Genomic DNA, 26,182 nt, shown 5'->3' on the forward strand with positions numbered 1-26,182 from the left:
TCCATTCCATCCAGACCTTGAATACTGTGTGCTGTTCAGGTCTCCCCATGTCATATTAGAATTGGAAAAGTTATAGAGAAAGGCAACAAAAAAGATTAGGAGTATGGAAGAGCCTCTATATGAGGATAGATTTAAAAATATGGGACTGTTCAGCTTGGAGAAGAGATGACTAAGTGGGGATATGTCAGAGGCCTATAAAATTATGGATGCTGTGGAGAAAGTGAATAAGGAAGTGTTATTTACCCCTACACATAACACAAGAACCAGGGGTCACCCAACGAAACTAATAGGCAGCAGGTTTAAATAGAACATAAGGAAGTACTTCTTCATACAATGCACAGCCAATCTGTGGAATTCATTGCCAGGGGATGCTGAGAAGGCCAAAAGTATATCTGGGTTCAAAAAACAATTAGATAAGTTCATGGAGGATAGGTCCATCAATGGCTATTAGCCAAGGTGGTCAGGGATGCAGCCCCATGCTCTGGGTGTCTGTAAGCCTCAATCTTACGAAGTAGAATGATGGAATAGATAATAAATCCCTGTTCTGAGATGGACAAATCCTCTGCCCAGTGCTTAAGCCAAGTAGGTGCTCAGGAAATAGACAGATGTAGGGACAGGCACAGAGGAGATAGACAATTCCTCCTCTTTCAGGTGGAGGAGCCGTTTTACTAAGGCTACTACAGTCCAACAGCTGGAATGAGCTCTGTAGCTCTTATGCATCTCCACCTGGCAAGTAGGGAGAGACAAGGATGGGCAGATCCATGCAACAACAGGTTCCCTGTAGCTGCTTTTCCCTCGCAATTGCTCCTTCCTGTGCACTGCCACAAAGGGAGCCCTCATTTATCTTCATCAAGAGCCTGGCTGCTGAGTTCTCCAAATAATCTGCAGTCTTCTGATCAGCTTGGAGTCCATCAAACAGTATTCAAGCTTGGATCCCATAAAAAGCATGAATTACTGCCCAGGTCAGCTTTCAGGAGGACAGGGTGAAACCTGGCAATGTTGTTGACAGTATAAGAGAATTTGGATACACCTGAATGTGTTCTAGCATATTTACACCCAGACTGCTGACAGACGAGACTGATATGATTTTACAGTGGTTGCCATTAAAATGGATACAAATGCCTCTGTAAGTTATTGTTTGTATTACTAATGTAGCTGTGTTGATCCCAGAATATTAGAGAGACACAGTGAATGAGGGAATATCTTTTATAGGACCAACTTCTGTTGGTGAGAGAGACAAGCTTTCGAGCTACGCAGAGTTCTGACCTAAAGTTTGTCCAATACAAAACGGTACTTCACCCACCTTGTCTCTCTATGTAAGTTATTACAAGGTTAATTCCTAAGGGGAATTCCTCAAATACCATGGACCTCCTTGCAAAGGAAAAGTTGCAATGATTTTAATGGCAACTACTATAGAACTATTTAGGTGAGAAAATAATTGAAAGGATCGAGATCAACCATTGCTTGGGACTCAAACACATTATTTCAGTTTTCCTGATTAGTTTTCTTTTTTTAAGTGCTGTGCCAGCCAGAAATTTATACCCAGAAGACAATAGATCACAGTCTGAGTCTCCTAAGATGCCTACCATACCAGCAAACTTAGAAGCCAGTGTAGACAGGACTCAGTAATAATTTTTACCATTATTATCTAACTTAGCCATTGCTGGAAGAATAGTGATAAGACATCCCATACATTTTAATTATGTCACTCAGAGGAATTACAAAACTCTTTGACCTCTGGTGCAGAAATTATGTCCTGCTTCCAGAAAGCTCAGAAATTAAAATTAGCAGTATTAGCTACATATTATAAAGAGATCTCAGATATTTCCTTAAAATGTCATCAATTAAAATTAGCAATATAGAGACATTTGGGATATTTCTTAATGTTATCATTATTATTCTTTATTGTTTCTTCCCCCATCTAATTCAGGTCTCCATTGTGTGAGGCACTGTACAAACACCTATAAAGACACACTGCCAGCTTTAAAGACTTTGTGATCTAAATAAATAAGACTGACAAAAGGCTGGGGAAAGGGATACAACACACAAGCACAGTGATTAGGTTGATGGTTGGGCAAATGTCAAATTAGTTCCATGTTTGTTAGGATGCATCATAAAGTAAAAAGCCTCAAAGACCCCTGAACCCAGATCATTAATCCATATTTTTTCTTTTAAATATTTTGTTCCAAACTACAAAGACTGAAAATTTAGACAAGCTGAACACAGTAGTCTTTATTAGGTAAGATGTAGACTATAGTGTCGACTAAATTATGCTCTCAGATATTCATGGCTCTGATTTAAATAATCTATCCCTAAGAAATAATTTGTTAAATAGGTGTCATATATTCTGAAAAGCAGCAGAGGAAATGAGTCAACCCTTCTCTTATTAATCATGGGAACCATCTGAATGAGGAAAAGAAGAGTAAGACAAATTTAAGCAGACAAGAAAACTCAAAAGAGAGCAGCCAGAATTGAGAAGCATCAGTAATATGATAACACATTATGGTATCATCTAAAGCAGACACTCTGTAAAAACAACAGGTCAACTAGAAATAACAATAATTAGGCTTAGGTTTAGGAAGTTTAAAGGAAAAAAACAGTATTGTGAATTCAGACAGTGAAAAACAGCAGCTGTATATATAGAATAAATTGTATTGAGAAGGGAGCCCTAGAAGCTACTGTACTATCCCATATTTAAGAAGACTGAAAACTTTTACAGTGCAGAAAAAGGATTTAAGGGCCAGAACCTCAGCTGGTGTAGACAGTTGTAACTCCACTGGCTTATATATTAGTTATATACTGTAAAGGATCTGACCCTACAAGCATTTCATCTTCAAAGAGAAAACTTTCTTGGGACAAAGAAGTTTTGTAACTACCCACAGAGTCAGAGAGGGGTATTTTTGCCAAATCCCCAAATGGCAGAAATCTGAGATGCTATATTTGAGAAACATTAACCTCAGACTATTTGCCTAGACAGGAGAAAATAAGGAACCAAGAACTGAGAATAGCAAGTCATTGATCACCAGGAGGAAACAAATTGGACCTGATTGTAAGAGCGGAGATGAAACCAGACCAAAAGAGAAGAACCTCAGTTTTTGATCTGGATACATTTCTACCCATCCTCCAAGACATCCTGGGAGATGAGAACAATCAACAACCAGAGACTTCCAGCAATTTCACCCTGAACCTAAAACAGAGTACAGTGTAGATATCTGGCACATATCAGACAAAGTATAGCCTAAACACACATCGAACCTGAGAATTCCACTAAAATTGTGATGCAGCTGAAAAGAGTAAAATATCTAGTTGATGGAAAATGTCTGAACAATGTAGTGAAACCCCATACCTGTGCATGCTGCAGAGCCAGACAGAATGAGAAAATGAACTTTACCATCCAAGTAATTTATTTTAAAGGCATTTTACTATCTTGGGGCCATTCTAGCTCATGCTGCAGATCACTTTCTGTCTATTTATCTATGTATTTACATGGCCCTCTGTGACGGACTACACCCCTGTGATTCACACCCTACACACTATTGTAATAATCTCTGCACAATGTATGCCTTTTAAAGTATCATTTGAAAACTCATAATTTGCTGGCCAGTATTGTCCTTGTAAAATATGTGTGGAAACATTGTATGTGAAGTTATAAGATTCCCAGATATGATATTATTAACACCTGTTGCAAACCCCACAACCCTGGCCAGGCAGAAGTCAGGTCTGTCCTAAACAAAGGAAGGAATGTGTGCTTCCCTTAATGTGCATTTAAGCAGTTAACAGCGTCATCAAGCAAGAAGAGAAGACAAAGGAAGTTCAAACAAGTGAAAAAAAATCAGGGAATATTCTTCCACATAGACTCTTTGTTTCCCGGGTTTCAGCTGGAAATGTTTTTCAAGAGGGGGACTGAAACTATAAAATGGAGGGACGAACACCCCCAGGCACCCACCTCTCTCTTTCCGTGCCCGTCGCATTCACTGCACCTGAAGAGACAAAGGAAGGTTTCTGGGAGAGGGGTCCCAACCTAAAGAGTTTGGTCAGTAAGACTGCTGAAAGTATGTGCTGAGAAAACTTTTCTTTGAATCTAATGTAGTTTGTTAATTTAGGCACCAGTAAGTGTTTTATCTTTATTTTTTGTAACCATTTCTGACTTTTATGCCTCATTACTTGTACTCACTTAAAACCTCTCTCTTGTTAGTTAATGAATTTGTTTTACGGCTTTATCCAATCCAGTGTGTTCAAATTGAAGTGTCTGGGTAACTCCATTTGGTATAACAAATTGTGTGCATATTATTCCCTTAAAGGAATAACAGACTCGATATATTTGTACCTTCTAGGAGAGGGTTGGGCAGTACAGGACATATGTTTCTGGGAGAAAATCTAGGACTGGGAGTGTGCTGGGGTCACCCTGTAGTAATTTTTAAGGGTGATAAGAGCCAAAGGGTGGTTGGCTGGCTGGCTGCAGCACACACAGACAAAGTTGGGAGTAACTTACATGCTGGAGTCTCTTTGTGGGCAGTCTATGTTGGAGGCTACAGCAGCAAGGCACTGTAAAGGGCACCCCAGGTTACAGGGCAAGGGTGACACAGCTACTCCTTCGTCTGGATTGTACCCTGATATGTCACCCCCTCCCATCTCCTTAGTATCAAAGCACACTGCATCTCATGGTCTTCAACTGGACAACTTGCTTGAGTAATATCACACTATGATCACTCCGAAAGCTAGAACCATGCTGGAGAGGACCCTGAAGGATGCCATCTGCTGCCAATACGTGGAAAACCTGATATGGAAGCTACACCACAAGGCGTTCGAGGTGATGTGCAAATGGGACGCCAGCAACCACTTTCTCCCCGGGGGCAGCTTCACCTGATTTGCCGACTGGAGGTTCATCCACAGGACCCAGCTCAACTGTGTCCCACTGAATGGAGCCATCCACCATGGGAATTGGGACAAGTGATGCAGGAAGTGCAGTTACGCCAACAAGACGCTACTCCACATCCTGTGTAGCTGCAAGCCCCATTTGAGAGCTTGGCAGCTGCGACACAATGCCATCCAAGATCGCCTGGACAGACCCATCCCGCCACCTGTGGGGATGGTTGCCATAAACTCTGCCATCCCCGGAACTGACAGTCAACTGCGACCAGACATCGTCATCACCAATGAGGACCGGAAGATCATCATGGCGGACATCACAGTGCCATTCAAGAACAGGACCCCGGCCTTCCACAATGCCCGAGCTCGAAAGGTAGAGATATACGCCCCTCTGGCCGAAACCTTGAGAGCTAAGGGTTACCAGGTCCAGACACATGTACTGATCATCAGAACCTTGGGTGCATGGGACCCCAGTAACAAGCAAGTGCTGAGAGAATGCGGAATCAGTCAACACTATGTTCGGCTGATGTGGCAACTCATGGTGTAGGATGTCACCAGGTGGTTGAGGGACATCTACATAGAACACATCACTGGGCATCAGCAATACCAGGAAGGATGAGCTGGAGTGCCGATGAAAAGTAACAAATACTTTCCTCATGGATTGTATTTTCTAAATGGACATCAGCAATACCAGGAAGAATGAGCTGGAGTGCCGATGAGAAGTAACAAATACTTTCCTCATGGATTGTATCAACCTAATTCTCAATTATTGAGTGACAATCTCCACTAATTGATATATTCTCCTTTCCACAACCAAATCTCTATAGAACTTTTCATGAGTGATGTACCCGAGTATTTGGATTCTAATATCTAAACTGTATTGTTAAATCTATTCACCTAATTTGGGTTATTGCTGATTATGTACTCTATGTATCAAATAACTTTTAAAAACTAACTTTGTATTTGTAGATAATCTAAGCACTATACCTAGATGTACAGATACTTTTTTCCCAACCTATGTATTATATATTTTTTAACATTAGCTTTAATAAAAAATTTAAATATGCTAGCCATTGAGAGTAAGGGAGGCAGAACTGGGATGATAACATCCATTGGCCACCGGGAGCTGCAGGCAGCTGTGCAAATGCAAACAAACTGTTTGGTGGCCCTACAAAGGATTACCCTGACGGGCCGCGTGTGGCTCACGGGCCACAGGTTTCCCACCACTGCTCTGGACTATGGACTTATACAAATGGAAGCATTCTAACCAAAGGACTGAGGACCTTCCAATGATTTGGAAGCAATCAGAGATTTAACAAGCCAGCAGTCTATTCCATCACTGCTACAAGCCTGAACCAAGATCTTTGCAATTATTGTACGTATTTGATTCCTTTAATTAATTTTAACTCTCATCTTTCTTTCTTTCTTTGTTTCTTTTTATAAATAAACCTTTAGATTTTAGATACTAACAGATTGGCAACAGCATGGATTATTGGGTAAAATCTGAGTTATATATTGACCTGGGTGTGTGGCTGGTCCTTTGGGATCAGAAGAACCTTTTAGTTGATTAAATAAGTTTTAAAGAACCACTCATCTTTAAGTCTAGTGTTTTTGGTGGTGATGCAAGGACTAGATTGCTTAAGGAAACTGATTTTCTGACTTCTTGTTAGCCAATGTGTTGAAACAGAACTTTACTTTTGTTGCTGGTTTGGTATATCTTATGGGAGAATAATGACCAGTTCTGGGGTGTGTCTGCCCTATTTCTCAGCAGTTTGTCCTGGATTTGGTATTCTCAGTTGTGACCCATGGGGGCACAGTTACACCATCATGTTTTCTTTCTGCAAAATGGGGCTAACATTTAGATAGTTCACTGCGGTTGCTGTCATTTCCCAAAACATTCAGAAAAAAGATGTCTTATAAGTGCCATGATAATTTTTTGCCTCTAACTGTGTTTGGTTTCCTCCTATGTCAATCCAGATAAATGGATGAGAACTCATTTTATACAATGAAAAAGAGAAAAGCAAATCTCCAGTGAAGTCACCACCCCATAAAACTGGCTATTTGACCCTATACAGAGGCTTCCTGAAAAATGACTACTAATTCTTGAATAACTAAATAAATACTCTAAGAGCAGTTCTAACTCTCCCAATACAAAAAAATCACACCAAGGATGCCAGAGCTGGAAGAGAATGACTTAGAGAAAGTAAATTTACAAGAAACAAAAAAATACCATTCTTCAGCATCTTCCTATGCCAGTCAAGATAGTTGGGAACGTAAATGGCAGTATCCAGTATCAGGACAGAGGATAGACACCTAAAAACAAAGAACAACTGGTAGACTGCAGCTTCAGCGCTAATGGACACTCATCACCCACTATTTATTTTTCAGCTGAGCTATTATGCAGCTTTCCTTCCCAGTTTATGGCCCCTGCCTTCCTGCTGGCTGTTCCTTGGCCAGGCACAGGGTGGCCAGGAACTCCATACTATGTGAAGGACTGTTGGAGAGACTTCTGTGACCTACCCTTGCTCCTCCAAACTGGGGGTTCTTACCACCACCTGCCTTTCACCAATTTCCGAATGCCTAGGGTGCTTTTGAAAATGTGTCTGCTCTGTGCATTTGGTGGCAGAAATCAGGTGCACAGTCATCACTACCCTGGCTTTTGCACCCAACCAATTCATCTGCATTATCAGTACAATTCCTAATTTTCAAACACCTTTGCACTGTTTGTTTGCTTGTTACATTGCTTTTGCAGATTCTGGCTCTGCACACATGCCTGCTCAAACAAATGTTCACTTTTGAAAATGTAGGCCCCCTGAGCCTATATTTGTCTGAGCAGAAGCAATGCTATAGCCACACAGAGCCCCATAAAATATCTCCCTATGCAGACCTCATAGTAGGATTGGGCCATAGGAGGAGTGAGATTCTTCCAAAGAATTTAAGGAGTTTAGAACCACAAGTCCCATTGAAAAAAATCAATGGGATTTGTGCTCCAGAATCCATAAAGTGGTTTTGAAAATCTCCCTCTACTCTTTATTTCTTCCCAGCACAAGTTTTCCAGTTAGTTTTCAGTGGGAGAAAGCTACTGGTGATAACAGGAACATAAGAGAGAGAAAGCAGCATAAGGAAGGCAAACATACATAACATATTGATGGATTTTCTTTAGACTCTTCAGTGATTGATACTATGTTGTATCATGCTAATGATAAAGCGACTCTGACTAGACACCATCTCCACCTCATTTCTTTCTTCAAGAAATCTATTGGCACTATCATGCTCTCAATCTGATTGTACGTCCTATTTCTTGAGCAATGAAATTGTAGTTGCTTTTCAAATTATTAAAGACCACAGAAATGGTAGAATCCATAAATCTAAGAGGTACTATTTTTATATCAGGTTAGACAAGCTTTTTTTATTTTTGTTTTTAAAAAAATTTAACTGAAAAGTTTTTATCTTCCAAAACCTCAGGTCAGCATCCTGTCTTTCTACAGCAGCATCACTAAAACATAAAACAGTACAGGGAACTGCACTTCTTGTGCTACTGTAGGCATTAGCGAGGTTGTCAAATCTAGCAGGAGAAATACATGAACACTGAATTCATATTTTGATGAGTAAGTAAAGGAGGAACTGATTTTAGATTATATTTGGCCAGGTTCTCAGTTGATGAAAACTGGCATGGTATTATAGCAAATAAATAAAAATAAAATTGGCTACTATGGGACAGATTTCCAAAATTGCTCAGCAAGAGATCTTCAAGTACTTAGTACCCAAAATTGGGGCTAGATTTTCAAAAGAAAAGGCACCTAAATAAAGGTTTTACTTTTGTGATGCTGGCTGACCAGGTCATGCAAGAGTATATTTGGACCTATTCACTTGTATATTAGTATAGATCAGTAATGCTCAACCTGCAGCCCAATCAGCACACAGCTGGGGCCCATGTGATCATACAGGTGTCAGGGCCATACAGGTAGTATATATATTGTGTGGATGTGGCCCAATAACATATAGAGAGCTGCATATGCGGCCCACCATGGTAAACAGGTTGAGAACCACTGGTATAGATCAAAATGCATGTAAATATAAGTATATGCAGGTGTTTAAACTTCACAAAAACTAGTGGAATGTTACTTGTATTGTTTTCACTTACCTGTTCCTGTTATAATGTAATAGTAAACATTTACATTATGTATACCCACCCATCAAAGAAATCTTGTGAAATGCTAATGAAGAACTTAAGGACTTTAACAGAAAATGCTAATTTCAGAGCAAGTGGCCATTATGTATGATGGTCGGAGGTCAAAAGACTAAGTGCATTCTTCACTCACTGTCATCAAAGGAGAAGCCCATGTGGCTAGGGACACTGTCAGCTTGCTTTCTGTGTGAAGAAGCTATAAATATGGATTCTAAGAAAGATCCTTCAGCTCTGAACTGTTTGGACTCTTACAGGGAAGTGCACCAGATGCAAACCAGAGATCCCCAGAAACAATCTGGGCACCCTGAAAACACTTTTGGGAAACTGGCAGTTTATTACATCACTGCCACCTTTTGGAATTACAAACTGTGATTCACCTGTATATATATTTTACCTGCTTTAACCTCTCAATAATTCTTGTTCTTTTTTCTTAGCCAGTAAACCTTTAATTATTTTACTATAGATTTGGCTGCCAGCGTTGTCTTTGGTGTACAATCCAGAATACCAATTGATCTGGGGTAAGTGACTGGTCTCTTGGGACTGGGAGAAACCTTATGTGGTGTGATTTTTGGTTTAAGCGACCATTATCACAAAGTTCAGGTTGTCTGAGTGGCAAGATAGGCTGGAGAGTCTCAAGGGACTGTCTGTGACTCCCTGGTAAAACCGGTATAGTGATCCAGGAGTTCACATTTGTTACTGGCTTGGTGAAATCTAATTAAAGAACACACCACCAGCTTGGCGTATCTGCCTGTTTCTGACAGTCTGCCCTGAGGTAGGCCTCACAGTCATGAGCCACTCCAGATAATGTGACAACTTTCAAAAGTGGCAACTTTCAGCAGCCAGTAACGCCTACTGTGATATTTATGGTCAGATTTTCAAAAGAGCTTAACCCCCAACATACTGAGCTTTTTTGAAAATTCTGACCTCTTATAACTATTTGACTGAAAGGTGAAGCCAAACAGCTGTGAATCATGCAGCACAGGGTGGTAAATAAGTTAACATGGTCAAAGGAGAGTTTACCATCAGCTTACCCAGGAGATCTACAGACTACATAAAAGTGCTTTTATAGTGACCTTTTATAGATAAATACAAATCATGACTCAAAATCACATGCTTTCTTCTATATTTTGTAAAGGAAGTAAAGCACAAGATCATGTAACTTTGCTGAGATTTCTTCCAGATGCAAAATCTTGTGACCCTCTCCCTTACAGAATTTGAGGCTCTGGTGGTTAATTTTACCAGTCCTGATGCAATTACTAAAACCAAGAAATAAATGAATGGGGTATTATTTTACTCAGACAAGCATCCTAGAAATAACTTTGCTACATTTAGCAGTTTTCTCATTTTACCCCAGTAGGCTTCACTTGCACCAGCATCAACTTACTATAATGTGAAAATTTCGAAGTTCCATACAGTGAAAATGGGAGACCATCTATTATATCACAGTTGATTTTTAACACAACAGCAATATTTTAGCAGAGCTAAATGTACAAAGTTGGATTTCCCTGTTGGATTCCAAAGTTGAATTCCTGAGGTAACTGAACCTATCCCTATCTCTCCCCTCACTCCCAAAGTCTGTCTCTTGTTCCCATTTGAGTCAGGCTGCTCCTCTTCCATGCTGCTTGATCACCAGCAGGTGAGCACTGAGAGCACACAATTGCTCTCAGTTCCTGTCCTAAGCATCATAGTTCTTGGAAGCATCAATTACCGGGAAAGTACGGCTCAGTCCCAGCAGTCCAAGGATGGGGCATGCTCAGTACAGATGGAATCTTTGAGGAATTTAACTGCCAAACTCTCACAAGTCTCTTCTTAACATGTGCAAACTGAGATTTTTTTTCAAACTTACAATTTGGTCAAATTTGGGTGGTTTTTATAGGAACACCAAAAGGCATTTCATAGAATCATAGAAGATTAGAGTTGGAAGAGACCTCAGAAGGTCATCTAGTCCAACCCCCTGCTCAAAGCAGGACCAACCCCAACTAAATCATCCCAGCCAGGGCTTTGTCAAGCCGGGCCTTAAAAACCTCCTAGGATGGAGATTCCACCGCCTCCTTAGGTAACCCATTCCAGTGCTTCACCACCCTCCTAGTGAAATAATTTTTCCTAATAGGTAACTTAGACTCCCACACTGCAACTTGAGACCATTGCTCCTTGTTCTGTCATCTGCCACCACTGAGAACAGCCGAGCTCCATCCTCTTTGGAACCCCCCTTCAGGTAGCTGAAGGCTGCTATCAAATCCCCCCTCACTCTTCTTTTCTGCAGACTAAATACGCCCAGTTCCCTCAGCCTCTCCTCATAAGTCATGTGCCCCAGCCCCCTAATCATTTTCGTTGCCCTCCGCTGGACTCTCTCCAATTTGTCCACATCCTGTCTGTAGTGGGGGGCCCAAAACTGGACGCCATACTCCAGATGTGGCCTCACCAGTGCTGAATAGAGGGGAATAATCACTTCCCTTGATCTGCTGGCAACACTCCTACTAATGCAGCCCAATATTCTGTTAGCCTTCTTGGCAACATAAGCACACTGTTGACTCATATCCAGCTTCTTGTCCACTATAATCCCCAGGTCCTTTTCTGGAGAACTGCCACTTAGCCAGTCGGTCCCCAGCCTGTAGCAGTGCACTTGTCCTTGTTGAACCTCCTCAGATTTTTTTTGGCCCAATCCTCCAATTTGTCTAGGTCACTCTGGACCCTATCCCTACCTTCCAGCATATCTACTTCTCTCCCCAGCTTAGTATCATTTGCAAACTTGCTGAGGGTGCAATCCATCCTATCATCTAGATCATTAATGAAGATGTTGAACAAAACCAGCCCCCCAATTAAACCCTGAGGCACTCCACTTGATACCGGCTGCCAACTAGACATCAAGCCATTGATCACTACCTGTTGAGCCCAAAAATCTAGCCAGATTTCTATCCACCTTATAGTCCATTCATCCAATCCATACTTCTTTAACTTGCTGGCAAGAGTACTGTGGGAGACTATATCAAAAGCTTTGCTAAAGTCAAGGTATATCACGTCCACTACTTTCCCCATATCCACAGATCCAGTTATCTCATCATAGAAGGCAATCAGGTTGGTCAGGCATGACTTGCCCTTGGTGAATCCATGTTGACTTTTCCTGATCACCTTCCTCTCCTCCAAGTTCTTCAAAATGGATTCCTTGTCCCTAACAACACAGTCCCCTCCTCTGCCAAATTTCAGTTCTCTGCTCTCAAGTATGAAGGTGCTAGAGCTTTTCCTTGAATTAATTATAAGTTTTTTTTTCTAACGTGGGCATAACAATTTATTTTTCTGTAATCTTATTTTTAGAAATGGCTGAACGATTTCTGCTGAAACTTTTCAAAAATACTCATCCCAAAACTAACACCCAGCATGGAAAATTTCAGCCAAAATGGTTAAAGTTGGGTTAAGTTATAAGCGACCATAAATACCATCTTATAATGGGAAATGTTGGGCACCCTAAGTATAGACGACACTACCAGCTCCCTTTACAATTCAACAGAATAGAAGCAGAGATCTAACAGACATATAAAAATGAGAATGGAGAAGATAGTATCTACAAAGCTATTGAAGACAATGTTTTATACAAGAACTGGGGTGAGTGGATGGGAAGGCATGCAAGAAATTAAACTGAAGAAAAAAATGTGTGCTAAAGGCATGTAGATGGGATTTCTTTAAACAAAATAGTTCTTTATGTTAGAATCATATATTTTTGAAGATAGAAAAAATACACTACTAAAGAGCAGAAATGAGGTGTGGGGAGTGGATTGTGTGCAAAGTAAGAGGCGGAGGGCCACTCTAGTTCCAGCTCCTAAAACCCCTCATCCCCTAGCAACCACCTATGAAATGTCTGTCATCACCACATATTCATAACACCATTTGCTTCTCTGCCACCTTCTGCCTGCACCACCCCGATGAGTATTTGCAACAGGTTACTCTCCCCTTCCACACAGAAACATATCCCTGTCTGAAGCTCCATGACTTCTACTTAACCCTTTGCATTTCCAAGCCAGTAATAGAGGGAAGGTTCACTGCTGTGGCTTGATGGTGCCTTAACTGGAACCCTTGATAGAAAACTGAGGAAGGTTCTCTGGCTGGCAAAATCCCATCGGTCACATACTGCAAAGGTCACAATGCAGAAAAATTTAAATAACTTGAGGAAGAGCCAGAGAAGAATTTGACTGTAAATCCACTGACATCAAGAGATTTACAAGGGGGATGAACTAGGCTCATGATGTGGCATATGTTAATTCAAAGTAGACAAGCCTAGAGAGTGTTCTTGGCATTTTTCCATTTTAAAAGTCCCTGAGTTCCTCATCAGCAGAAATTTTCAGACACACAAAGATAGGTAGTAGAGTGTTTTTCTGATAACATCTCATACAGTCCTAATCATATTCAGATTTCCCTTTGCAATTGCGTCTGGTAAGGTGGAGTTCACAGCTGTATAGAATCTACATTTGTTTGCGTCTTTATTTTAAGAAATATCTATATACCAATTCCTTGTATGAAGTTAATTAGGCTCACACTTGGTGCTTTCTGACAGTAGGTTATTGCAACATCCTATTAATCTTTGACAGCCAGTTTCTGTAGCACTCAAGTAGAGGAATGCCCCAGAGGAATTTGCATCAGCAAAATTTAGTGCATTTATTCTAGGTTTGTTCAAGTGATAGCCTTGTATTGCAAAAGTCTGAACTATGCCAAGATGGAACAGAACATTTCTTGGCCAACTATTTTATATATTCTTGATCATTATGAAGTCTTAGCATGTATAACCAGGTAAACCAATACCAGCACTCCTTTGAAATGTAACATTTATACTGATCCTTGACAGCTCACTCACATGTTTATGGGAACAATATAAATGACCCCTCGTTCCAGGGCTTGTTCTAAATTGTGTGGATGTTTGGAGGGGAGATAAGTGTGGGTGGGAAGATGTTACTTCGTCTGTTTCATTTAAATTATATGGTGCCATTAAAAACTACACTGTATGCTTTTGCTGCTGGGTAGCACCAAAAATGAAAAAGAAAATAATTTGATGGAGATGAGTTCATGATACTACCTTGTCCAGCTGAGCCAAGGAGAAAGGTCATTTGCAAACTCAGATGTCTACAATGACTATTTGGCATTATACAATATGTTTGTGCTTTTGGTTACTGAGTTAACACATATTCCTTACAGTTGCAGTGAAAGTCTGCTAGCAAGGACAGTTAGCAGGACCATTTTATAACTGAGTCAAATCAATAAACTACACAACAAGAGTTGTTTAAAAAGTGCTGATTTCACAAAAAATACAATCATCCACAGAGTTACATTCTTCCACAGAGCTACATGCAACAGTCTTCATGATGAAGTTGTATTTGAACATATGTAGACCAGACATCTAATTACAAATGTGAAATTACAAAATTTAATTTTGTCTGTCAAATGCTAGTTCAGATCTGTAGACTAATGTGATCCGCCTTCTAGAATGCCAACAATTGTTTGCTATTTGCAATTGTTTCCTAAAACAGAAATAAAAAAAAAATCTCTGCATTTTATTTCAGGAAAATATGCGTATTTCTTTATGCTTTATGATAACACTTGATATCTGTAATAAGAGTCTAGGGATTTGGAGCCAAAAAGCATGAGCATCTTAGTATTACAGTGTATTGGAAATTTAAGTTCATTATTGTCATGGATGGGATCAGTGCAAACTTTGGTGGCTTCAGGCACGGGATATGCATTTTCACCCAAGACATCAAGTTTCAGGTGCACATAATAACTCTGGATGGCAAGCCAGCCAGAACCCAAGTTGATGAGAAATGTAGAGGCTGGTGAAAAGAAGACTGAGAGAATAAGGGGGAGAAAGAAATGGAACAATCTGCTTTGTTGACTTGGTTATAGAGGTTGCCAAGAAAATTCTTTGACTGGGGCACCAATACACCTAAAAAGTATACTCCAGAGCTCAGAAGTTACCTGTGAAGCTCTGTGGAACCATTAGATTCTTACATATGGGATGACCTAAAAATAGGTGTGCAATGCAGCTGCAGCCAGTCCTTGAGACACCAGAGTCTACCTCACAACTGCTGTGTAAAATGTTACATTCTCTGGTGGTTTAAAAAGTTACAGCTATTAAATATTATTCCTGTTGTTTGTGTAATTCTGATGCTTCAAGAAGTCATTGTCGACAGACTGGGGAAAAGGCGGCATTATTACAGCTGGCTGTGGTGGAGCTGGGATATTTGTTGGAGTCTACGGGCATTTTTTCATTATGAACGTTGTTACTGATGGATTTGTGTGATGAGAAAGCTGCCATAGGGAAAAAAGCCAAGTGAGCTCAAGGGACTGCAGAGGGTCTTGAAACTTTCACCTAACATGTTTCTTTTTACTTTTCTATATGTAGGTCTGACACTGGACTTCTGGAGAGAGAGTTCCCCTTTCCTCACCTGGTATCTAGTAGTGAATTTTCCTAGGATCTAAAATGTAAGGGTGCTTCTCATGGAGACAGGCCTATTAGTTCTTCTCCTTCCAGCTTCCTACCAAGAGCAGGCAAAACTGAATGTGCACAGGCAACAAGGATTGTCCAGAGCAGAAAGTAATGGTGAAAAAGCATTTTTCCACCCTATCTGCAGCGCTACCTCAAGTTTGATGTATTTCTTAACTTATTTTGTACAAAGGTCCTGGATCAGGAATGCCTTAATAGCATAGCTATAATGGGGAAAAGGAAGATACCTTATATTTTTCGTCATCCATAGTTCCCCAGGGAACTATGGTTAAACATGTGATCCAACCACCCTTTTTGATATGTCCCTCTATTGCTTACCTCTTTGTGAAGAGGTAACAGAGGGACATAGTTTCTATATGAAACTGAACAGGGAGACATGAGTTCCAGGAAGCCATCATCTATTCCGTGTATATATCCCGAGTGGCCTTATTGTTTCCTATTTCTTTGCCATACCTGTAACAAAATCTTGCCCCCAGCAAGCACGGAACACCAGTGCTAGACTCTGAGGTCCCTTCTTGGGCCAGGATCTCACATTGCTGAACAAAGCTAAGACCAGTTCCTTTTGACATACTTCTCTGTGTCACATTCCCTCTACTTGCCACTGAACATCAGCCATCTCTCAGCCATGCCCCCCCTGGCTCCTTTATGGTCCATTCTTGCTGGCTGACACGCTCAATTTTCACCCTCATCTCCCTCAGCAGCTGAGATTACAACTATCGGCTGGCTTTGCACTAGGGATTTCTGCACCCTTCATCTTTCTGCTGTTGTCAATAGGACCCTTCACTCACCAGCCTTGGGTGATGCTGAGCTGTTATCAAAGAGCTGTGTTTCCCCCAATGAGACTCCACCAGCCCCTGCCACACTGCTGTTGCAGTCAGACACAACCAACATAAAGGGTTCCTACATTCAAAATCTTGCTCTGCTCAAAGGGATACAGCAGAGACCACACGGGGCCATGGCATCTGCACCATCCTGCTCCTCTTCTCACACTTTTTTACAAGGCAAAGTCACCTATTTTTTTAAAAAAAAACCCTAAAATTGAAATGTAATTAAAATTAAAAGTGTTAAACCCCTATCCTTCAAATAAATACTGGTGTGTTATCTTTGCTTTTTGTTTACTGGTTACTAATTCAGTAATTTTGGATACCCCAGTCAGAGAGCCATTAGTGAGATTTCGCTGCTGCTGCTTTCTTCTCCTCTCAGTCCAACCTCTCTCACCTAACTGCATACCTCAAATGAGAATTTCAAGTAATCACTAGCTTGACTTCTGGGTTTGAAAAAACTATCGCCCCAGGAACCCAGCTGCAAGGCACAGAGCTATAATGAATGCTGATAGCTTGTGCTTGCTTTGCCCACATCTTTCTGGGTTTGAGTGAATCTGAAACTGCAGATGAAATTCAAAGAATGTGAAACCATATGCATCAACAGCATCTAGAAAGTCTGTCAAAATCGGCATGGTTTGAACAGCTCTATCTACCTATGTACTCATGTTGCTCCATCACTACAGTATTTGAATTTACCCAATTGAAAACTTTTTTCCCCTTTAGTCCCTCTGCTTGTGTGGCAGAGAAAAAGGTTCAAACACCATGATGAATCCCTAATTATAGGTTTGTCAATCCCTCCAGGTAAGTGGTAGCCAGTCTACTTGACAGTGATGGATAAATATATAACAGGAATTGTATTCCTGGGAGAAGATTAAAACAAAAGTTCTATAGAGGCAAACCTTTCAGTTGCCTTAAGAATTCTGAGATGCCTAGATGCTACAGTGATGACTGTGGTAGAAATGATTCGATAAAGATCTATATAGATGAGCAATTAAGAAAATTCAAGGAATGTGCTATCAGCTGTTACACTTAATAGCTATAATTTTCTGTAAATGGTAGTAATACCTTTTTCATGTATTCAAGTACATGGCTGAGGTATTGCTTGTTATTAAAGAATGAACAAATATAAGAAAATAATTATAAAGTTCCCTCTGGAATTCTGCATAGACTATCTGTAATGTTTGGTTGAGTCACCTGAAAACTCTTTGGGGATGTCCATGGCCTGCATTTTCAGTCTCATGAGCATTTAAAATATCAAGTTTGGTAACTGCCATCTGTCCCAAAATTGGCAGGAATGCCTCAGTTTCATCAAGTGATACTGAGTCCTGATATTACGGAGCCTGAAATACATTTAGGACAGAAATTCCTAAATGTATTTCAGGCTCTGTAATATCAGGACTTAGTATCACTTGATGACACGTCATCATGCTATAAGCAGTCAAATCACACACTGAGAATACTTTTTTTTTTGCAGGACCAACAAAACTGCAGCAAAAAATGACACTAGTTCTGATTTCATCACTTCTCTCAGGGTTTTCATGGCAGCCAAATTTCCAGCACATCACAAGCCCTCTGCACCATCATCAATTTGCATCCCTTGCCTTGTCTACACTACTGGGATAAGTTGACCTAAGTTACGCTGCTCCAGCTACATGAACAATGTAGCTGGAGTCGACATAGCTTAGGTTGACTTACTGCGGTGTCTACACTGTGCTGCATCGACAGGAGACACTCTCCCGTTGACTTACGTTACTCCTCTCGTTCCAGTGGAGTACCGGAGTCAACCAGAGAGCACTCTGCCATCAATTTAGCGGGTCTTCACTAGACCTGCTAAATCAACCCCCCACTGCATCGATTGCAGTGTCAATCCCCACAGTGTCAATCCCCACAGTGTCAATCCTCTGTGTCACGACGAGATGATGCGGTGTCAAATATGTTACAATGTAAAGCCAAGACTTTGGGCGGGGGTAACCAGTACATTTCAGAAGTGAGGATCATTTCTATTGCCTAATTCAGTTTAGTATGTAGTTTATTAATCTAGGAAGGATTAGAGAAGAAACAAAAGAACAAACAGTTCTTAATGTAGTGCCTGTATTACTTAGAAACAAATATAAGCTCTTGCGCAGGACAAGAGCTGGTCAGGAATTTTCCATCAGTGGAAAATGCAGTTTCTGCACATTTGAAATTTCTGAAGGATTATTTTGATTTTGCCAAAATGTTTTGATTTTCTGTTAGGAAAAGTGATACAAAATGTTTAATTTGGGGTCATTTCAACCCAAATCTAATTATTTTGGCTTATTGAACTGATCCAAAATGTTGCACTTGAAGTTAGTTCAGCATTAAACTGCATTTTCCTGTTGTGGCACATTGCCTCATGGGAGATGTAATTCTGAGACCTAATACCCCCATTCTTTTCTATGGACCAGGCTTGCTGTCCAGAGTACTTCTCCTCTGTGCCTAAGCAGGATGGTACATCAAGGAAGTCATGTGGCTGCTTGAAAGGTCACCTGGCCTGAGAGTATATGGCCCTAGGAAAGAATTGGGGCATGGAACCTGAATTACAACTTCTATGTGCCACCATAGAGGAATGCAGTTTATTATAGAATTGACTCTAGATGAAACATTTTGGGACAGTTCAACAAACTGAAACAAAGCACATTTAGTTTCAGAAAAACCAAAATATTTTGTTTTGATAGCAAATGCCAAAATGAAATATTTCACCATTTCCAAATCTTTTATTTTAAATGTGTCATTCCACAAAAGTTTTTGATATTTCAATTCTTTGTCCTGATTTGGGTCACAAACAAACGGTTGAAATATCAGAATGTCCTGCAGGAAGGATATTTCGATTTCACTCAGTTCTATTCAGGACTGTGCATGCCGGTTTATTTGGAACTAAATGCCTTATTTCTTCCTATTGTTTAAAATATTCAAAATAATAGGAAGAAATGAGGAATTTAGAAACAAAACCATAATGAACTAGAATAAGTTCTTGACCAATTCTAATACATATTACACCATTAAAGTGAGATTAATTTGAGGCAAAAAAGCCTATTGATATTAGATAAAGAAGGATGACTCAAGCCAATATCATAGCCTTGCTTCTGAATTCCCTTGATTTTGTTGGTATGCATTAGATTGACATTTATATTTTGATCATTTATTTTATGTTTCACTATAGGTGAAATCCTGGACTCATTGAAGAGAATATGAATTTTGCCATTGACTTCAATGGGCCAGGATTTCATCCTATATGCTGATTGTTTTGGTTGTTTATGACTTGCCAAAACATTACATACATACACATACATTATTATATAAATGCACATACACACACTCATGTATATGCATGGATATAAACTTACAGATAATAAATAGAGTATAAAATGCACCTATATAAAAAAGGAACTCAAGTCACCGTATTAAACACAATTGAAGAGAGCATCCTTTTCCTGGAAGAAATGTATGTAAAGATTACATTACAATAAAAATGTTAACAGTGCTAAAATGATCTGCATAATTGCCTACATGCTGCATTTATAATTTTATTTTTTTTTAAATTAATAAATATTTTAGGGGTGCCAATTCTATCCCCTACGGACTTATCCCATAATTTAAAATATACAGGAGAACAAAAAGGACTGCCCATACATAAATTAATATCTAGGCTATAAGGAAGCTGCATTGTCTTGAGGTCAGAACAAAGGACTTAAAAAGTCAAATATTGTTTTTATTTACACCTGCACAGCAGAGCAATGGCTCTTAAGAGTTTGAAAGAGTCTAGGATGCCAACTGCTGAATAAGCATGTGACCACAGACAAATCATCTGGAAGCTCTGAGCTTCACTGACCCCAACAGGAACTTGCTGAAAAGCAAACCAAGCTGTTGCATGCTAGTCTGACTATCAAAACCATTTTTATAATGGACTTAGGGCTTGTCTTCACTACGGGGGTAAGTCAACCTAAGTTACGCTACTCCAGCTATGTGAATAACATAGCTGCAGTCGACGTAGCTTAGGTTGACTTACCCAGGTTTCTTCACTGCGCTGCATTGATGGGAGATGCTCTCCGGTGTACTTCCCTTACTATTCTTGGAGAGCTGGAGTACCAGGGTCAACCGGAGAGCACTCTGCCATTGATTTAGCGGTTCTTCACTAGACCCGCTCAATTGATCCCTGCTACATCGACTGCAGCAGTGTCAATCTCCCCGTAGTGAAGACCAGCCCTTAGTAAGGTTAAATTGAATCCCCAGAGATTTTTCATCTCTCTTGGAATTTATAAAGGACAACAATAAAAATGCTTGATTGTAGAGATTTGCAACTCTGCATGTCTCAATGGCTTAATGCACATATTTGATTTAAAATGTCTAATATTGAGCTATTTTGATAACACAGCTACTAAATTCAAATATACTTTGTCCTCACAAAACTGCCATAGTTACTATTAATCCCCACTGCCACCCACGCACACACATATTTAAAATTAAATTACAGCTCATGTACTGTAAAAATATAATAAGTTGTGTCCTACCTATGGTGGTAATAACAGTGCCAGCGAAGAAAAAGGAACTTCCCAAGTCCCAGTGACTGATTTGAGATGTGTTTCTTAAAGGTATGATTCCTGCATTTATTGCTGACACTACGTGCTGCAAGTTTAAAAAAGATACTTGTCAATATTCATGAAACATAAACAATGATGTTAACATACATTATGCAGTAGATTCACAAAGATAAAGCCACTTATTAGATGTAAACAGCGAAAAAGAGAAAGGCTCACTTTGGTCAGTTGGAGTTTTGCCGTTGACTTTAATGAGGCCAGTATTTAATCCTTAGAGTAAATCTCAAACATAAAGGACCAATTTCTGCAGTCCTTGATGTCTACTGGAATTTTATTGTGTCAGGACAATAAAAACACAGTTGGACCTCAAGGCATTGAGCGCTTGATCCAAAGCCCACTGAAGTCAATAATAAGACCCTAATTGACTTCAATGAGTTTTGGATCACCCTAACTAGATGAAACAATTAGAATTAAAAATGTAACCCTTTCTCTGTATGCAGAAAAACACATATTACATGAACACTTTACATTTAGTTTCCCAACTACTGTTCACATTGACTCCATGGAACTATCTGCAAGTAAGGAAAGCAAGATTCGGTCCATAGTTTTAAAAAACAGAGCCACATCATCCCATCAGTTGTTAAGGAGAGATTCCCACTTATATCAGTGGAGAAGTCTGTTTTAAAATGCTGGTAAAATATGTCCCAGAGTAATTTTATGTCAAATAAATTCCAGTTAATTAAGAACATTCATAGAGGATAGAAAATGTAATAATTAAATATCTTTAATTGTATGATAAGGTTATTAAATCTTCAATATGCTAACCACAAATTCAGAATTAAATATTATACAATAATTATCCATATAAGTTGACCTCTAGATTTATACTATTATATATGTAATACAGGTAATTACTGAAAATGTATTTCTCAAACACATCAGTTCTGTCAATGGAAATGAATGAGCACAATTATTGTGAAATTTACATTTTCACAAAAAATTCCCAGATCCTGCAATGTCATCTCACGGAGATTTATCTTATCACAAAAAAGTCCCTGTGTAGCAGTTTCTAGTGCAGACCCATACCAGTATTTATTTTATTTTTAAACACCAAGAAATAATGCTATTTTAAAACTTATTAAACTGTTTTATGAAATATAAATTAAGGGTGTATTCTATAACATTCACTTAAAGCAGAACAAATTTTACAAGTGATCATTATAATGGTAATTGGTGTTTCAAAAACCAACAAACAGTACAATATTGAAGTGAATGTTTTAACTACCCAAGGCCTAAGCACAGGTATTGTGAACTTAGCTATTCCATATACTTATTCTGGAATAGCTCTCCATGTGGACATTCTTCCAGTGACTTTATTCCAGAATAATACAAAGTTAAGTAATTATTCCAGAATAAAATCACTTTTATTCTAACACACACTGGGGAATTATTCTAGAATAGAAAATTAATAAAATTAGAACTATTCTAGAATAGCTATGCCAGTCAATTTCTCTCCATATAGACAAGTCCTCAGAGCCAGCATGTTCAACTTGCTACTTTCAAAGGTCAGTTGCTTAAGTAGTAGCTGTTAGGAAGCCCAGGACTGCAACTATATGTCTTTAAAGGTTTTAATTTTGATTTGCTTTAAAAATAGCCGTGGCAGATCTCAAAGGTCTGAAAATTCAGGTGTGTATCCAAAAGTTTGGATGCCTATTCATAACTTAACTCTAGTATGCTTTCCCCATCAGGGTGTTTCATTTCACAAGCACCCGCTCCTGTGAGCAGCTGCATACTGACCGCTCAGACAACAAGACTAGGTGTTTGTAATATGGAGCACCAGGGGGTGAAAGCAGAGCTGCAGGCTTTCTGCGCCCAGCCTCAAGGCAAGGGATCTCTTCCCCCATGCTACTGAAAGACAGGTTGTGTACAGACACAGCTCTCCTCCCCTCTCACAGCGCCACAGTGAGAAGTCAGGGTGATTGTGGCTACTGCTCTGGGTTGGAGCTGAGATCAGAACTCCAGTGGATTGCAAGCCCACAGCTCTCCCCAACTCTAGATCAGAGAGAAGTGCTTTAAGCCCAGTATAGGAACAGGGACTTCCAGGAAACCTTAACCTCCTCTTCCCTCACCTCCCATCCCCCAAAGAGACTAGCATATTTTAAAAGAGGTGACATACTATTATTATTAAATAGTAACACATAGAAATAATAATGTCTAGCTCTTACACAGTGCTTAATTATTAACCCCAATCATCACATTTTTAAAATAAGAAATGGAAGGCCCTTAAATGAAGATAAGGGGCAGGATTGTCTTCTTGCCTAATACTGGTGTAAATCAGAGTTACACTAGTGTAAAAATTGGTGAGAGAGAAGAATCAGGTCCAGTATCTGTAAATTGTATATATGCTTACTGACAGTGCTCAGAAGACATATAAACTACTGTGACTTAATATTATATTTATGGGGTTAGGGCATACATATAGAATCACAGAAATGTAGGGCTGGAAGGGACCTCAAAAGGTCACCTAACTCAGCCCCCTGCACTGAGTAGACCTAGACTGTCCCTGACAGGTGTTTGTCTAACCTATTATTAAAAACCACCAATTACGGGGATTCCACAAGCTCCCTTGGAAGCCTACTGAAGAGCTTAATTACCCTTACAGTTAGAAAGTTTTTCCTAGTATCTAACCTAAATCTCCGTTGCTGCAAACTAATCGTCTTGTCCCACCATTGGAAGACATGGTAAGCAATTTTCGCAGTCCTCTTTACATATTTGAAGACTGTTATTAGGTCTCCCCTCAGCCTTCTCTTCTTCAGACTAAACATGCCCAGTTCTTTCAACCTATCCTCATAGGTCATGTTTTCTAAATCTTTTATCATTTCTGTTGCTGTCCTCTGGACTGTCTCTTGAATTTGTCCATATCTTTCTTACAGTGTGGTGCCAAAAACTGGACGCAGTGCTCCTGCTGAGGCCTCACCAGTGCTAAGTAGAGCAGAACAATTACCTCCCATATCTTACATACGACACTCCTATGAATACATTCCAGAATGACATTTGCCTTTTTTGCAAGATCATGCTATTGATTCACATTCAATTTGTGGTCCACCATAACCCCCAGATTCTTTTCTGCAGTACTACTGCCTAGCCAGTTATTTCCTATTTTGAAGTTGTGCATTTGATTTTTCCTTCCTCAGTGAAGTACTTTGTACTTGTCTTTATTGAATTTCAACTTATTGATCTCAGACCAATTCTCCAGTTTATCAAGATCATTTTGAATTTTAATTCTGTCCTCCAAAGTGCTTGCAACCCCTCCCAAGTTGGTGTCATTCACAAATTTTATAAGCATACTCTCTACTCCAGCATCCAAGTCATTAATGAAAATGACTGTGGGACTTCACTTGATGTGTCCTCCAAGTCTGACACTGAACCATTGATAACTACTCTTTGAGGAGAGTTTTTCAACCAGTTGTGCACCCACCTTATAGTAATTTCATCTATCCTATATTTTGTTAGTTTGCTTTTGAGAATGTCATGTGGGAATCTCATCAACAGAACTTGGTCCAATAACAGACATTACCTCACCCACCTTGTCTCTCTAATATCCTGGGATTGACACGGGTACAACTACACTACATATGTGGAACTGTGTCAAACCTTTCTAAAGTCAAGCTATAATATGTCTACTGCTTCCCCCTGTCCACTAAGCCAGTTACCCTGTCAAACAAGGAAATTAGATTGGTTTGGAATTATTTGTTCTGAACAAATGCATGTTGACTATTACTTATCACCTTATTATCCTCTAGATACTTACAAACTGACTGTTTAGCAATTTGTTCCAGTCTCTCTCTCTAGGTAGCAAAGTTAGGCGGATTGGTCTATAATTCCCCAGGTCCACCTTTTTTGTCCCTTTTTAAAATAGCTATAGTTCAGATTGTAAATATATCGAGTAAACAAAATTCAGAATTCACTGTTGGATTGGATCTGGACAACACGGCCTTGTGTACATTAGCACATTCTACATCAGTTAACAGTAATGAGTGAACCTGGTATTGATCACTGTTTAAATGTTAGTGTAAAAAGACAAACTATTTTAAGCAACATGCCAAAAAGATCTGTTATACTAATTTAGTTATGCAATAATAGTAGTATACAAATAGTCCTTTTGCTCTTGGAAATTTTGCTGTACTATATTCAGACCACACTTCGGGGTGCAGCATGGTTTCACTTCAATGTGAAAGGGTTTTGATCATAAATCCCTGCACCTGGAAATGGGAACATATTTCCTAGTGTGTATGTGATGTGGTAAAGCAGGAGATCAATACACTTTTATGGGACTATCCATGAAGTGTTGTGGTTCTTTCGTATTGCAGTAACACTGTACAGAGCAATGCACATGTTTTTAAGCAGTTTTACCAAGACTGACCTTTCTAATGTGATAGAGGCAAAATATTTTCTGCACTTTTTACTGTACATCATTCTCTCTTATATATAAGGTCTGTTCATCTGTAAAATATGAGGATACATTAACACTATCAATGTCATACCTATGGTACACTGCAGTTGATGACCACATCAAGAGATCTCTCCCTTGGTCAAAAGGTACAACTTGAAGATGTTTTTAGTCACAAAGGGACAAGAGATGCCAGTCTCCATTATGCACTTGTTAAATTTTAAAACAAACAGTTTTGTGCTTTCTCCAGTGCTGCCCTTCACGCTTGGAAGGAGCTCTCTGTAAACCTCCGCAAAGCCCCATGATTATCCACCTTCAAATCCCTCCTCAAAACTCTCCTTTGCTGTGATGCCTACAAAAAACCTGACTGTTTTAGGCTGTCGGTGTGCAAAGACCACGGCCTGTGATGCAGACCAGTATTGTTTCCTTGTCCTTCCACATCTGTCTGTCTGTCTGTCTCCAGCTGTCGGACATAAATTGTAAGCTCTTTGGGTCAGGCATCATCGTTTTGTGTTCTGTGTTTGTACACAGTCTAGCACAATGAAGTCCTGGTCCATGACTAAGGCTCCTCAGTGCTACAGTAATATAAATAATAAATAATAATATCTCCAGTTGATACAAATCCACATAGTTCCCTACATTTCAGAACTGGGGATGTGGTTCAAAGCATCCAATATAGTCTTCGACATCTCTCTTTTTAATGTGTCTGCCCTACTGACCACAAAGTTACCTAGAACCCTGGTTCCCAAACCTTTTAGTACTTAGAGATATTTTGGCTCCTCAGAACAAAATACAATATTTTTACTG

At 39.6% G+C, this 26,182-nt stretch overlaps 1 protein-coding gene across 1 annotated transcript in view; it reads right to left on the reverse strand.

Annotated features, from left to right (window-relative positions):
* Positions 1 to 26,182, reverse strand: part of KCNK2 (potassium two pore domain channel subfamily K member 2) — a gene marked incomplete at its 5' end in the record, with an annotated part of 121,304 nt that overhangs the window by 80,836 nt on the left and 14,286 nt on the right. Inside the window, one exon of the mRNA XM_077811947.1 lies at positions 20,899 to 21,013. Within this exon, the coding sequence (XP_077668073.1) occupies positions 20,899 to 21,013 (115 nt within the window). The remainder of the gene's footprint in view (positions 1 to 20,898; positions 21,014 to 26,182) is intronic.

This window comes from Eretmochelys imbricata, chromosome 3 (genome assembly GCF_965152235.1).
Source record: "Eretmochelys imbricata isolate rEreImb1 chromosome 3, rEreImb1.hap1, whole genome shotgun sequence".
Classification (NCBI taxonomy): Eukaryota; Metazoa; Chordata; order Testudines; family Cheloniidae; genus Eretmochelys; species Eretmochelys imbricata.